Here is a 16,299-nt window from a genome sequence, read left to right on the forward strand (position 1 = left end):
ACCGCCCATCAACCCTCAGATTGTTGTCAGTTTTTAAGAGTCTCTTATGGTTTGGCTCCCTCCCTCTCTAACTTTTTTTTTTTCCTTCCCCTCCCCCATGGTCTTCTGTCACGTTTCTCAGGTTTTCATTTTGTTTTGTGCATATGAAAGAAAGAACAAATGAACCACTATAATTTCCTAACACATTTTACATTATTTTTTTATGTAGTGGCTCTCTTTAATGTTCAATTATCAACACTGCATACATTTTTTATTTGATATAGAGACTGATTAGATTCTAAATATCCAGAGTTGCCTGGAACAAATTTTCTCTGCTTTTAAAATTTGAGACTTCTCTCTGTCTTTATTTTTTGTCTTTTATTTTTTTCTTTTAAATACAGGAAACAGCTTTATTGGTTTTTATCTTAAACTGACAATCTAGTATTTAAAGATATTTAGACTTTTGACATTTATCTTTATTACCACTATATTTGGATTTTTCCCAACCATCTTATCTGGGGCTTTATTTACTTTATAAAAGCTTTTCCTTTGCTTTGTTTATATTGGTATTTGTTTCATGTATTATTTTGAGTTCCTTGAATTTTATTTATTCCTATTTCTCATTCTAATGGCTAGAATGTTATAGATACCACCTATATTCTTTTTTTTCATAAATTCCCTAAGAATAAAGATTGGATTTTTCTGTAACATACATTTAATCATTTTATTGAAGATTATTAAGATCACATTACAAAATTAAAAGTCATGCACAGCTAATATAAATGACACTGTATGAAATTGCTTACCAATGGCATTCCAAATAAATTGAACTCTAGCATTCCTGTGATAGACCATTCCATTTGCTCCCATGAAGCAGTGTTGTCCCCTAACCAGTGTGCAGCATAGCTTCCAGACCCAGCAAAAGTTGAGCGGGTGAGAATGAAGCTTCTCTTATTAGGGAAAACTTTCTCTATGGCTCTAAAAGTAAAAGCAAATGAATAAATCAGATGTATTTCTAAATAACTTTTTATTGACCTTTTGTACCAATTTTGTATTTATCTACCAATGTTTACTTAAAAACATTCCAATCAGGGAAAGGAAATCAGACTTTGATTTCTTTTACCAAATTAAATAAACATACTTTTTGTATCCACTCAACACTTGTTTTTAAAATATATGGTTTAAACTCACTGAAATCCTTTTTTAACCTGAAATGTCGTAATCTGAACTTGAACTGTCTACAAAGTTTTGAGATGCAATGATGCTAATGATATATTAATGTCTGTATTTTCAAATATTAGCACGCAATGTTGGGATGAAAGTTACATATTTGAGAGGCATTTTATTTTGTTTGTATCTAAAAGTTTACTATCCACAACTACTAGCATTATTTATCTCACCTCTATTTGGTACCTGAGTATTATTGATAATTTTTTTCTATAAATAGGAAATATTCAGGAAAGATACAAAGTTTGATTTAGTATATAAAATTATCCAGACTACCTTAGTAAAAAGATATAATGGTATTCTCAGGTGGTTTTTCTATATTAATATCTTTATAACATTGAACTATAGTGTTGCTATTTCCTTCTAGAATTTATTTATTTATACACTTCAATATATAAATGTTCTACTGAGTTTAAAAAGTGAAGTAACCAAACTCTATGAAGATAATGTATAAGAGTTGAGATACCATGGTATGTTTTGGGACTAGACAAATGTAGGTGTGACTTTAAATTTAATCATATTTATTTAATTCTGAAAAAGATTAAAAAATTATTGAGGTCGGGATCTGGGTTTTATTGACTATTGCACTGTAGGTTCTTATATAATACTTGAGAAAGAATAGGCAATCAGGGTAAGATTATCCCCTTCCTTTGTTTTGTAACTTGTTATTTTTTTGCATCCAAGTACACACGGCATTAGAAAGTTACTTTGTGAGATACTACATAGAAAACTACATTTTAATTGAAACCCTTGATTTTAAAAAGACCTACTCTAGAAGCACCACTCTCTCAGGCCAATTGTGTAGTTCATGCTTAGAACATAATTATATTCAGAGATAGCAAAGTGAATCAAAATTTTGAAGCGTACTTTAAATCTATGAATTAAAAAAGGACCACAGTTAAATACATACACCACATAGTTCTTGATGAACTAAGTTCCAAATTCATGAAGATTAGTAGAAGTACTGACACCATGAAAATACTATCTTTCTTTGCTTTCTTACTCTTGCTCTTTTCCAACTATATTACTGTATTACAACATATTTCTAGACAATAAGTATGAAAGAGGTTTCTGAATGAAACTGCACTTACTTCTCTGTGGCTATAGCCATGCTGTATCCATAGAGGCTGTGAACATCATACTGTTTCCCCCAGTACTGCACAGCATCCATGCAAATTGTTTTGGAATACATGAGTTTGTCAAGAATATCTTAGAAAAAATATGTAAGAAATGTTTCTTAAGAGAGAGTTTCCATTTTAAGCTTCATAATCCTTATGTACACAATATATATGTACACATATATATACCTATTTGTATTATACGTCACACAAATATATATACCCTTTTAACGCTTTCTAGGTTAGTTTATTTAAATATAATTTAATTTTATATATGTACATCTGTTACACAATTACAAACCATCCAAATCCCTGCTTTTCAGGTTTTTTATTTTGCTTCAACTTACAGGCTTATGTGGTGTTGCAATAATTACTGTCATCTTCAGATGTACTTATTGCTGTCTATTCTCCCCTAAGAGCAAATCTTTCTTTGGTTGTATTTTTTACCCACTTTTAATGGTGAAAAACTTATTTTTTAGAATATGTGACATGTAACTATTCCCATTAGGTTCATTCTAAAAACTGCACAAATTACTGCATAAGGCTCGTGGAAAGAAGTTGATCATTTAAATTATAATTTCAAACAAATTGTGTTTCTTTTCATTAATTATTTGATCATGGGCAGTTTATCAGTAATAAAGAGAAATCAATAATCTTTCCCAAAATTTAAAATCATTCTTCTTTTCTTAAGCATAAAAATTTTAGCCCAAAAGTAACACAAAAACAGACAAAAACACATTGATTTCAGGGACTCAAAATTTTATCAAGGTTTGTGATATAGAAATATATGCTAGAATTTACCAGGAAAATTATTCTTAGTTAATGGTAAGTAAATAACCAAATAAAATTTACCAGGAGTAAAAGGTGGATAATTCAGTTTATTGTCATTGCATCCTTTTTTTGAACCTTGAACAAAACTGGAAACTTCATTCATGTCCTAAATGGATATAACATGAAGAACAGCAGATTTTAAGTGATAACAGAGGTAACTTGTATGGGATTCAGGGATTGTATATAACAAAAATGTATTTAACTTACCTAGTTTTAATTATACCTATAAAATATTAATAACATTATAAGTATTAAGCAACTGTCTTTTCCAAGTAGTTGTATCAATTTTCTCAAGGTGAGTCCACCATTGTGCCACACTTCTGGCACATTCATTTATGCACCATCGTTTGCTCATCTTACCTGACATTTATCTAGTTTCTGTGATGTGCACTGCCAGCCGCGAGGCACAGCATGTTTTGTATAGCCCTTCATTCCTACACTCTCATGAGAGAGTGAAAGTGAAAATAGGTAAATAGCATTTTAGCATTAAATGAAAATAGTTATGACCTTACTTAACCCCTTGAATAGTCTCAGGGAACCCTAGGGCAGCTGGACCACATTATAAGAACCAGTGACCTAAACATCTCTTGGAGGCAGAATTGTGGGGATGTGTTTATAGATTTTTTGCCGTGTAAACGTAAGCCGCGATAGTATCTTGCCACATACTAGTTTGTGACCATTACTTTAAAAAAAATAAAGGCTTTGAACTAAAAAGATAATATATATATAAAATTATATATCACACTACACATGCTCAAAAAATAATCTATTTCTTTTTCCTTCTCTGTTAATTGCATTGTAGGGCTTCCACACATTTTTGAAGCTTATTTCCCACATGTCTATAATATGCAGTCTCTGCTCTCACAAAGACTTCATACTCGGTCAAGTCCCTTGTTACTATTGTTTTTCTTCAGAAGGAATAAATTTTCTTTATGACTCTTTTTTTCTTCCATACACATCATGCCCAGATGGAATCAATGTGAAACATTAAAGTTGCAAAATAAATTTTTCATCATTAAAAGGTAAATGTTTTCATTTCCCAAATATTTTCTCTTTAAAAAAGTTTTTAATGTTTATTTTATTTCATGTTTTTTTGTTGAGAGAGAGAGAGACAGAGAGACAGAGCATGAGTGGGAGAGGGGCAGAGAGAGGGAGACACAGAATCTGAAGCAGGGTCCAGGCTCTGAGCTGTCAGCACAGAGTCTGATACAGGGCTTGAACTAACTAACGGAACTGAGTCATGACATCATGAGCCTAGATGAAGTTGGACACTTAATCGACTGAGCCACCCAGGCTCCAAATATTTTCTTAATAGCCACAAAGAAGAAAAATTATGTAGTTATTCTACAGTATTGGGGTTACTTTATTGAAATTACCTGGAATATTATATTCAATTTGATTTTCCTATGTCTAGTAAAATTAATACAAAGAGATACTATAGTTGGGCCGCCAATAATTTTAGATGAACCTAAGCACTTTTCTTCATGAATCCATGAACCAAATTAAATTTAAAAACAAATTCAACTGCTGACATTCATAATTGGGAATCAAGTTGCATTATTTTAAATTTTAACTTTTTCTAAACTATTTAGCATCTTATATGTATAATTATTCTTGAGAAAATACAAAGCAAAACATTTAACTATGAAATTTATGTTATTTTATTAGAATTATGTACTTGCAAATTGAAATAAAAATCACAAGTTCTTCCAGCATTTGCTCAAAATAGACATAATTTATGTAACTTAAGAATAAACAAATTTTTAAAGAAATTAATTTATTTCACATGAAAAAATTGATCCAAAATATTTGTTTAATCATTAATATTATACTGTATGTTAACTGGAATTTAAATAAAAATTAAGATAAAATTAATTATTTTATCATGCAACCATGTAAATAAGAGTAAATCGGGGCGCCTGGGTGGCGCAGTCGGTTGAGCGTCCGACTTCAGCCAGGTCACGATCTCGCGGTCCGTGAGTTCGAGTCCCGCGTCAGGCTCTGGGCTGATGGCTCGGAGCCTGGAGCCTGTTTCCGATTCTGTGTCTCCCTCTCTCTCTGACCCTCCCCCGTTCATGCTCTGTCTCTCTCTGTCCCAAAAATAAATAAACGTTGAAAAAAAAAAATTTAAAAGAGTAAATCAAATGTTTGATTTCACCAGTTCACAATATAAAGGAAAAGAGTCTCTGTACTCCAGAAGATAAATGTATTCATCTATTAGAGGGAAAAAAACCACTTTTACATGATTGTAACCATATTTTACAATAAACACAATATTTGCTATTTGATTATTTATTTTTAAAATATCCTACCTACTTGGAAAGATTTGTTATTAATTAAACATACTACACATAACGTAATAGAATTTATTTGTATCTCTTTTAATGTATTTTGTATATTTGCACTTTTGAAAATTCTGAAAGTATTTTTCTCTAATGTCTATAAATTATTTAAATGATGCTACATGTATTTAGTGTCATTTAAAAATCAACTCAATTAGTATTTTTAATATTACAACCAGCAGGTTGAAAGCAGTGGAAGTCACAAGGCAAAGGCCTCAGTGAATTGATAGTAATAAGTATACCTACAGATATTCAAGTATCATTCAAACCATCCCAAATTGAGTAATGATTATTCTTAGGAATTGTCAATGCCATTTTTAGGGATGTTTCTGAAAGTTCTTTTCTTTAAAATCCATTGAAAATTGTGTACAAAAGTTTGGCAACTTTTTAAAATAAAACATTTTAAAAAAATCTTGGTATTTCATAATTTCATCACTTCATATTTAAACTAAGTCTACATAAAAATAGCCCCATTTTTCAAAGAATTCTAAAAATAATTCACTGAATTTTAAGTCTGTCACTGAATTTTAAGTTTCCTAGAACTATGTATTAAATTGTTGAGCTTTTTTATGGAAAAATTCTGCTTATTAGATTTTTAAGAATGAAATCATAATAACAACACGATCACAACAATATATATATTTGTTCAGAGAAAGTGGAAGTGATCTTTGAATTTTAAAGATACTGACTGGGTACATTTATTTTGAAATTACTGCTTCAGTCTTTATTAAACCAAATGCATTAGTCTCTTATTTCTCAAGTATTAGGAAATTATCTCAAGAATGTTGCAAAAAAGATAATTCAAGTATATTATATGTCTATACACAAAAATCTATTTTTCAATGAAAATTATGCTCATATTGTTTTCCAAAGTGATTTTAATATTTAAAATTAAAATTCAAAAACATTAGCTTGGCATTTAAATTATAAATCTAGGAAATGATGACACTAATTTTAAATCTAACAAAAAAATAAAATGTTTTCAGTTAAATAAGAATACTTTGTTTTATTGTACATTCATTCTATCAGAATAATCTGAAGAAAATGAAAGAATTAAGGAAACAATTTTATCAGTAGGATTTGATAGTTATTCAAGTAAAAGCTGGAAGCAGAATAACCATTGCTTATACATCATATAAATTAATTCAGTGATGTTTAGTGAGCTTTGAAATCATACTGATTATATTGCATTTTGTTTTGTTTTTTAAGCTTAGTTAAATGCTTATGTATTAGGAGGAGAACAACTCCACCTTTCTCAGATGCTCCTCCCCTTCCCTGACCTCCCTCTCTTTGGAGTTGAATCAGGTACTGTATTTGTGTTCAATGGATATAGGAAATGAAGTATTCTCTTTCTACAGCACAGTCAGATTCTCTTTCACTATTCCTAAAGTATCAGTTATACTGTAACTGTGCTCCAATGGACTCAAATTATTTCATTAGCAGAAACAAAAACCCAAACATTTTAACTTAACTAATGCAACTGAAATTGGAGCTGGAATTAAAAACAAAACCAAGAATGGAGTGCAAAATTTTTTTGTTATTCCTATAGGCTGCTAGGTATTATTGTGACCTCACTAATTTTGTGTCCAATAACTAAAGCCTCTCCATTTTCATTCTATTCTTAAGAATCCTGAAGAGTATGCTAACCTCTAACTCAGTTCCATGTCGTCAGCTAAAAACATAATTTTCCACTTTGTATTCTCCACAACATACCTGATATACTGATGGTGCAAAATATACACTTAACTAAGTAATTGATTAAATAATCACTGAATAAATAATAAGCACTTCATGAAAGTAGAGCTATTGTGTAACTCAAGAGACAAAGACATGTATGTCCCTAAGACATCCATTATCTCCTTCTAAAATTCTGTGCAGTTGTAATAACTTTGAACAAAATCTCTGATGTTCCTCTGTATTCAAGTTTATTAGACTTCTTTTTTCCCCTGGACATAGAATTCTGGGGTCACCAAGTAGTTTCACTCACCAAATATGGTTGCAGTTTCCATAACAAAAGACACTAAATCATTCTATATGGTAAACCCAGAAATAAGTAATCAATAGCTACAGATACAAAACTTCATCCAAAGAAATTTTCAAACGTTAGCATTTCCCTTTAATAGCTTTACCAATAATCTAGGATTCTGGTTGTTGCTGTTGTTGTTTATCTTGAAATAAAACATTTAACCTATTTCAATTTTGATTTGTTTTATTCCATAATTTACTAAAAAGAAAGTTTCTAGGGGTGCCTGGGTGGCTCAGTTGATTGAGCGTCCAACTGTTGATTTCAACTCAGGTCATGATCTCACGGTTCCTGTGTTTGAGTCCCACGTAGGGCTGGCTCTGTGCTGATGGGGCAGAGCTTACTTGGATCCTCTCTCTCCCTCTCTCTTTGCCCCTCCACCACTCGCATGCACATGCACATGCATACATGCACTCTCACTCTGTCTCTAGCAAAATAAATAAATATGTTTTTTTTTTAAAAAAAAGCTTTTTTTGGGGGGCGCCCGGGTGGCTCAGTCGGTTGAGCGTCCGACTTCGGCTCAGGTCATGATCTCGCGGTCCGTGAGTTCGAGCCCCGCGTCGGGCTCTGTGCTGACAGCTCGGAGCCTGGAGCCTGTTTCAGATTCTGTGTCTCCTTCTCTCTCTGACCCTCCCCCATTCATGCTCTGTGTCTCTCTGTCCCAAAAATAAATAAGCTTAAAAAAATTAAAAAAAAAGCTTTTTTTTTAAAAAAGAAAGTTTCTAAGGGTTAGTGATATGTTATGTATCCATAGTGCTGCAATCGCTTGAATACTGTAGACTATAATAAATGTTTTTAAAATTGCACTACTTACCTCCAAATCTTGCTGTTTTCAAACATAAATTGTTAGTCATAAAAATATGGCATCTTACTGATAGAAATGGAATTTATTCTATAAAGTGTATCACTGAAGAAGAAAACTTGCAATTTGCAGTTTTTACTTAAGATTCTTTTCTAACCCAGGAACATGACAGGTATGAATTTATACATTCTAGAAAAATATTATAAAATTTTTAAATTTCATGTTCAAATGATTACAAAATTTACCTTGTCAACTTCATAATTATTTTATATATTTTATTTATTTATTTATTATAATAATAATTATTTATAGAAAAATAATTCTATGCTAATTGTCTAAAATTAGTGATTTAAAATAGCTACTTACAATCCAAAGTCCATCATATTTCACTTCTTGATGGAAAATGCTGCATTCATCTGCCCACCAATCTATGCAGTTTGGATTAGTAAAATCAGGGTATACTGCTAATCCTGGCCACACCTAAAAGAATAGATCATTCATATATATACATATATAAAAGGAAAAATAAATAAATAATAACTCAAGGTTATTGAGTAGATAAGAATAGTAAAAAAGCATTAAAGTTATAATATTGTACTTCTTAAGGTTTATGTGATCCATGCACCATTTATATGTATAATAATCTTAGACCTATTTTAAAATGCTTTAAAAAATAAAATAAAATGCATATAATGAGAGTAAAGTAGAGAGAGAGAGCATAAGGCATTTAGGAAGGCCAAAATATAAGAACATGGGATGAAACTGCTATTTTGCAACTAAATTTATTTCTTAGCATACTAATGGGTTAGGTTAAAAACAAATAAAAACTAGACAATGTATTCATTGTCTGAATAAAAAAAGGTACACGGTTTAATTTCCAAAAGCATTTGTTTCCAAGAAATTCAAGCAAAAAAACTCCTTGTGTATTTATTATTTATTTAACAAATGAGAATATGACATTTGTTTTGTGCTGGGTAATGTTCCGAGCATTTTTATAATTACTAGCTCATTTAATCTTCACTAGAACTACAGAAGATGGGTATTTTTTTAATCACTGCTTTACAGATGAGTTAGTCACTATAATTAAACCCACTTTACAGATGAAAGAAGTGATAAACAGAGAAACTAAATACATTTTTCAAGATCACACCGCTAATAAGTGGTACAGAAGGAATTCAAACACAGCAATCACATATCTGAGTCCAGGCTATTAGACACTACCCATACTATGCTGTCTTTTTATACTTCTTCAAATTATCTGCTCATTACTTAAAGTAATGACAGACTAGAGAAATTCAGTTTCAGATGAATGAAAAAAATAATACTGTTTTATATCCAAAAATATGACTATTGGCTATCCAATCTGTTCACAGCAAATGGAGTAGGTTTAACAGGGTATATTCTGTGAGATATTAATAGGAATTATGGGAAGAAATTCAGCTTTTGTTTCTGATGGAGCTCATAATTATTTGAATAAGACTTTCACCAGAAATTTTGATATTGATGAATTCAATAAAAAGTGATGGCTAGTATATCTTCATTACAGTAAATAATGCTATAATACATGTTTTTTATACACTGACATTATCTCTTACTTTATTTCCTTTGACTAAATTACAGAAGTGGAATTACCAAATTAGTGTATCTAGACTTTATAGTTTTTGATATGTCTTAGAAAGCTGTCTTCAAAAGAATATGTGTTCTGGTTAAGATTATGCATTTGGGAACTAGTCATTTTCATAACTCTGTTATTTATTAGCTCTGTGATATTAGGGAAGTTACTATACCTATCTCAAATTCACTTTTTTCACCTATAAAGTAAAAATTCTAATTATAGGTATGTATCTCATTATTTTACTGTGAGGATTAAATATAAATCATAAAATTTAGTATCCAGCACAAAAGTACTCAATTTATAGAAGTATTTATTTTACATCAAAATATCAGAATTTTTGTAATAATCTAATTATATTGTTAGTTTTGTTTTAATTGTGTATAGCATTGAAATCTATGTCTTCTTACTAAAACTGTTTTAGAGATAGAAATTTTGAAATATTTCCTCTCTAAAATTTCTTTACACAATTAAAATACCAAGTCCATATTTGAAAGCAAATACACACACACACACACACACACACACACACACACACACACACTTACGAAAACTGTCATTACACAACAGAAAATCTAAGCAACACAACTTTAATGAATATCAGAATTTACCTCGCCAATAATTGCTGTAGTCCCATCTGAATCATTTACCCACACATGTCTTGCATTTCCCCTCTCATAGGTGGCATATGCCGTTCCATTGCTTAGCTTATCTATGGAAATTGCGGGATCCTAATAATAGAAAGAAGAAACTATAGAAAATATATTAAGTTACAAATAAGTAAATACTAAAAACATATTAATACATAATGTCATTACCAAGATGATGACATATTTCTGTCCATGGTCGTGCAAATCTTGAACAAATTCAGGGAGGCCTTTAAATGCAACTTTATCATAAGTAAAGTCTTTCTTTGCTTCCATATAGTCAATATCAGTGACCTGTGTATCCTGAAAATTAGTAGAGTATATTTCAATAAATAGTACTGAAAGGACTCTAATCACTTCAACCTTTAAGCCCAATGCTTTATAAATATAATGATTAAAAGGTAAATGAACTTAGATCTCTTTTATTTTACTAAAAACCATGAAATAGTTTATAAACTAATTTTTCTAATTCTAAAATACAAAAACATTAAGTGATTATTCACATTTTTTTCAGTGATGATCACTGAATAAGTACTATATTTTATATACAGGAATCACTGTATAGAAAACAAAGCCTATATGCTACATAAAATATGTTAAAAAGTATATAGGCAGTAAAAATAATCTATTTTAAAAACTGAATATGATGTTCACAGTTAAACATGTATTCTAGTATAAATAATAATTAGTTCTTAAAATTTCAAGTATACCTGGCCTTGTGTATAGATTTAAAATATACTTTAACATTAAAACACATCTTAATAATCCACATTTATATTATATAGTATAATATCATGTGTAATGCTGACAATCACATTTATTATTATGTGACAATATTTAACTTGGTATGTAATCCCATAAACCCTTCATCCCACTTACAAATGGTATGCCAGCATCCCGATTTCTTTTTACCACTTCTTTCACTACATCAAGTGACTTATAATTCCAGCGACTCAGCTGGAATCCAAGACTCCAATATACTGGCATTGCGGGTCGTCCAACAAGCTTGAAGTAAATGGATATTTGATTAATTTCAATAAAGAACATTAAAATTATTATTAATATGCTTATTATTCTAACATCTCTGATATTTATTTAACTTAAATTACATATTTTGGACAAAAAATTAGTGTTACCTGCATTCTAAAATGCGTTCTGGATTTTATGTTAGAATTTTATTATAAATTAGTGTGTCGTCACAACAAGAGGACATGACTTTGGAAATACGTGGAAATCCAAGTGTAAGTAATAGTAAATAGTTTTAACTAAAACTGAGTATTAAGTTATAGTACAGTATAGTATAGTATAATAACCTTTTTGGCATAATGATTTTTTTTTTAATTTTGGCATACACATACACACACATTCCATGATTTCTCTATCATATATGCATAAAAAACTACAATGTAACAATTTTTAAGTTACTTATATTGGGTTATATATGTAACATAATTTTTCATAAAAGTATGTAAAATATTATTATATGTTATATTAGCTCACATACTATTTATATTACACTCTATACAGAAACATTGTTTTTTTTTTTTTTTTTTAATTTTTTTTTCAACGTTTATTTATTTTTGGGACAGAGAGAGACAGAGCATGAACGGGGGAGGGGCAGAGAGAGAGGGAGACACAGAATCGGAAACAGGCTCCAGGCTCTGAGCCATCAGCCCAGAGCCTGACGCAGGGCTCGAACTCACGGACCGCGAGATCGTGACCTGGCTGAAGTCGGACGCTTAACCGACTGCGCCACCCAGGCGCCCCAGAAACATTGTTTTTAAAACTATTCACCAGTCAAATGAATTGCTTTATATTTTAACATATTGAGACCGTAAAAAAAATTGTTTTTCTTCAAACAATAAAGTTTCTTTTGCCTACTCTCTACATAGCTTGTACCTCATTTAAATGCACTGATTAACTATATTACATTCTACACAACTATTGTATCTTATTGCTTAAATACACGCCTTTGGAAGACTGCCCATAAAATGATTTAAAGCAAGTGCACTACTATACTAAATGTATGCTGCATTCATACGCCATGCATAACTCAGACTCAATTCCTGCTGACCACAGACTGTACTCAGCATGTAACAGACAACAATCCTAGCTGGTATTTCACAAATCCCATGTCAAATTCTTTTTAAAAAATGTGCTATCCACAGTTTTGGTGGTGTGGTAACCATATGCAAAGTTGTATAAAGGCCAGCCTAACATTGTAATTATAATTTAGTATTATAAATTGTAACTTTTGTATCCTTTCTGAAGTTCATATTTATCAATAGCAATTTGGGAATTGTTAGACACTGTAAATTATTTAATTGTGTAAAACTCTACCTACTCTCATATCAGACATTTGGATCCTAATTAAAGAAAAGTTTTTGATAGTAATTACTTCTCCTTTAAGATCATTTTAGCAAATGGGAAATGTATATCAAAATACAAATCAAAATACAAAAAACAAAATTTTAAAAAGACATAATCTGTAAATCTTAGGCCAATACAAACAATTTATTTTTCCATACTAACACCAAGAATTATGTACCGACATTCACAGGAGAATAACTATATAAAAGAATTATATAAAAGAAATACAGAATTATATTTTAGAAGTAGACTCAGGGTACCCCTGGATTCCTTGTCTGTCTAAGACCCACCTTGGACTTAGGTACATGAAGACATTATTTAATAGGGAAGCAAGAGTTGCTTAGACAGATGACCTAAGACTTCACACTATGTTTCAAAATCTTCTGTTCTAAGCCTGAGCATCAGAGATAATTTTCCTGGAGTTTACCTACTATGCATTAACAGCAAGTTTTACTAGTCTTCCTTATAACTCATTTGCCTCTAGGATTTTTATCAAAGGGGTATATGACCTACACACCCTTGCATATCCTCAGCCTTGAATAGAAAATACTTCCCTCGGCTTTATCCTACCAAAGTAGGTCATGAATAAGTAAAGATTTAATATGCAACATTTCAAAAAAATCCTACTCCTGAACTCAGCTGCCTAGAACCAATAAATAATTTGATATAAGAAATATAGACATATAAATATACATAGTCATCATTGTATAGGAAAGACAAAAACAAAAACCACCTACTCATACCTGAAAATGGTAAGATTTAAAAATATATTTAGCTAAGAGGCCCCAGATATCTTAAATAAAATTAGACATGATGGTTGAAAGAAAAGTATAGTAGAAATTAATTTATTAAAATAGATGTAAAACATACCTCTTGATACTGTTGAACTACTTGTTCTGGTGTATCTCCTAGAAAGATGTAAAAGTCCAGAATTCCGCCAATAACTCTGTAAGTTACTATTGGAGTAGGCTGGATGAAAATTTCTACAAATTAAATTGGAGAAACATATATAACTAGTAAAAATATACACAGTGATAAAATAACTGCAGTGTCTATTTTAAGTACTTCATATTAACCATACATTTTTGCACTGTTTTTAAATAACTAAGGTAAAATAAGATACTAAAGATAGGAAGAATATACGAGAAAAGTAGAACGCCACCATCTATGAGGTTTATGATAGGAAATCACAGCTGTTTCCTTCTACAGATGTTGGCAGAATCTCTCCCTGGAAACTGCATAGCCAGGTAATCAGTGCTTTTATAACAAAATTTTGTTTTCTGAAATTGCATTTCAATTAGTTGTGTTAATTGAAGATTCTCTAAAAGATCATATTCTCACATTAATTTTTAAGAAAAAACTACAGAATTTTTTTTCTCTACATAGACAATAATTGCCTGGATAACCATTTTAATATACTGTTCTCGCTGGGACACTGTTGAATTTTGGAACTTTTTATTATCACTAATTCATATGTTACACATTGGTATTACACTCACAACATTTAAAAAAACATTCTACATTACTTGAATTATGATAAACTCAAAAATTAATCTTCTTTCTCTCCCTATATTATATAGACTTTCCTTTTTTTTTTTTTTTTTTTGGTTATAGTGGTATGTTAAATTATCTTAACAAGTGAGGCTGTGGGAATGGGAATATTCCTTTCCATGGATGTGTTTCACTATTGCTGTGAAAGCTCTGAAGAAAGTGCCTGACTATAATAACATAGTATAGTCTCCGTAAAATAGACACACTTATAAGTAAAATTCCATTGTCTTACTCACTACAAACTCTGCTTGTAATAATTTCATATACTAAATCATTACCAATAGAGTTTACTCTGACATATATTATCTATGATTGGAATAAAGAGAACAGTTCAAACATTTCAAGTTATATCTCATTTAAATATATTACCAGATAAATTACTCTTACCCATTGCATTGCTGTTCATTAAGAAAACACCAAATGACTTTCCAGAAGTATCTTCAATGCACATGAAGAATGTCTGATGACCATATAAATTATTATTATTCTGTAAGGCAAAAATTTGAACATTAATTTTAAAGTATATTTAAAGTAAAAAAGATTATATATTTAACATGGCCTTTATATATTCCAATTAGTTTCTGTAATTTACTCCTCATACTTCTATACTAATTACTATACATACCATATGAAACACTGTGGCAAAAAAATTAACCTATTTTGATTATTAATATGTTACTATATAAAATATGTAACATAATATATTCATTATACTATGACTAGATTACTTAACTTTCCTTTATGTTTTATCTGATTGAGTTTTAATTAGCCATTCATGTTAAGAAAATGGCACTTTTATTCATTATGGCCCATGTTATGTCCAAGGCAGGACAGGGAATTCCAAGATGACGTCCAACCTTATAGAACTTCCCCACTACATTTGCTATAAACCAAGGAGTACATGAAATAGCTGAGAACAATTGGGAATACACTTATAAGGCAAAAGAAGAAAGAATTCCTGGCTGATAGGATATGGAAGTTCCAAGAAAAGAATGAATGGAAAATAGCCTGGTGTTTATTAGGTGTTCATTACAGATAGTGATGCTATAAAAACAGACTGGTAGAATCTTTATTAGTAGTAGTTCTGTACCAAATGAGGCTCTTTTTTTAATAATTTTTTTTTCAACGTTTATTTATTTTTGGGACAGAGAGAGACAGAGCATGAACAGGCGAGGGGCAGAGAGAGAGGGAGACACAGAATCGGAAACAGGCTCCAGGCTCTGAGCCATCAGCCCAGAGCCCGACGCGGGGCTCGAACTCACGGACCGTGAGATCGTGACCTGGTTGAAGTCGGACGCTTAACCGACTGCGCCACCCAGGCGCCCCAAAATGAGGCTCTTTAAAGCAACCACCATTTATTCATTTTTGGGAATGAAATAGCACTGGCATTTTAAAAGTCACTAACAATTGACTCAAAGCAACCATGAATTAATTAAAAATATTAATTTTTTTATGTTTATTTAATTTTTGAGAGAGAGAGAGAGAGAGAGAGAGAGAGGTGGGAGTGAGGGGCAGAGAGAGAAGGAGACACAAAATCTGAAGCAGGCTCCAGGCTCTGAGCTATCAGCACAGAGCCTGATGAGGGGCTTGAACACACAAGCCATGAAATCACGACCTCAGCCGAAGTCAAATGCTTAAATGACTGAGTCACCCAGGCACCCCTAAAAAATAATTTTTTAATGATATGGTCTTTGCTCTAAAGAATCTAATTTTAGAATTATATACAAATATATACACAAAGACTAACCTGTAGTGACTGTCATACTAAAATATGAACAAAAGGTTAGAAATAAAGAT

The 16,299-nt window shown here is 31.0% G+C and overlaps 1 protein-coding gene across 2 annotated transcripts in view; it reads right to left on the bottom strand.

Annotated features, from left to right (window-relative positions):
• SI (sucrase-isomaltase) overlaps nucleotides 1-16,299 on the bottom strand; it is a 159,608-nt gene that overhangs the window by 69,262 nt on the left and 74,047 nt on the right. For both annotated transcript variants that reach the window (XM_086674659.1, XM_086674658.1), the window contains 9 exons: nucleotides 14,890-14,989; nucleotides 13,822-13,934; nucleotides 11,461-11,586; nucleotides 10,753-10,884; nucleotides 10,546-10,665; nucleotides 8,689-8,802; nucleotides 3,177-3,261; nucleotides 2,298-2,415; nucleotides 786-957 (listed from right to left, as the gene is read on the bottom strand). In XM_086674659.1, the coding sequence (XP_086530785.1) occupies nucleotides 786-957; nucleotides 2,298-2,415; nucleotides 3,177-3,261; nucleotides 8,689-8,802; nucleotides 10,546-10,665; nucleotides 10,753-10,884; nucleotides 11,461-11,586; nucleotides 13,822-13,934; nucleotides 14,890-14,989 (1,080 nt within the window). The remainder of the gene's footprint in view (nucleotides 1-785; nucleotides 958-2,297; nucleotides 2,416-3,176; nucleotides 3,262-8,688; nucleotides 8,803-10,545; nucleotides 10,666-10,752; nucleotides 10,885-11,460; nucleotides 11,587-13,821; nucleotides 13,935-14,889; nucleotides 14,990-16,299) is intronic.

This window comes from Puma concolor, chromosome C2 (genome assembly GCF_028749965.1).
Source record: "Puma concolor isolate L17-30 chromosome C2, mPumCon1.1.hap2, whole genome shotgun sequence".
Classification (NCBI taxonomy): domain Eukaryota; kingdom Metazoa; phylum Chordata; class Mammalia; order Carnivora; family Felidae; genus Puma; species Puma concolor.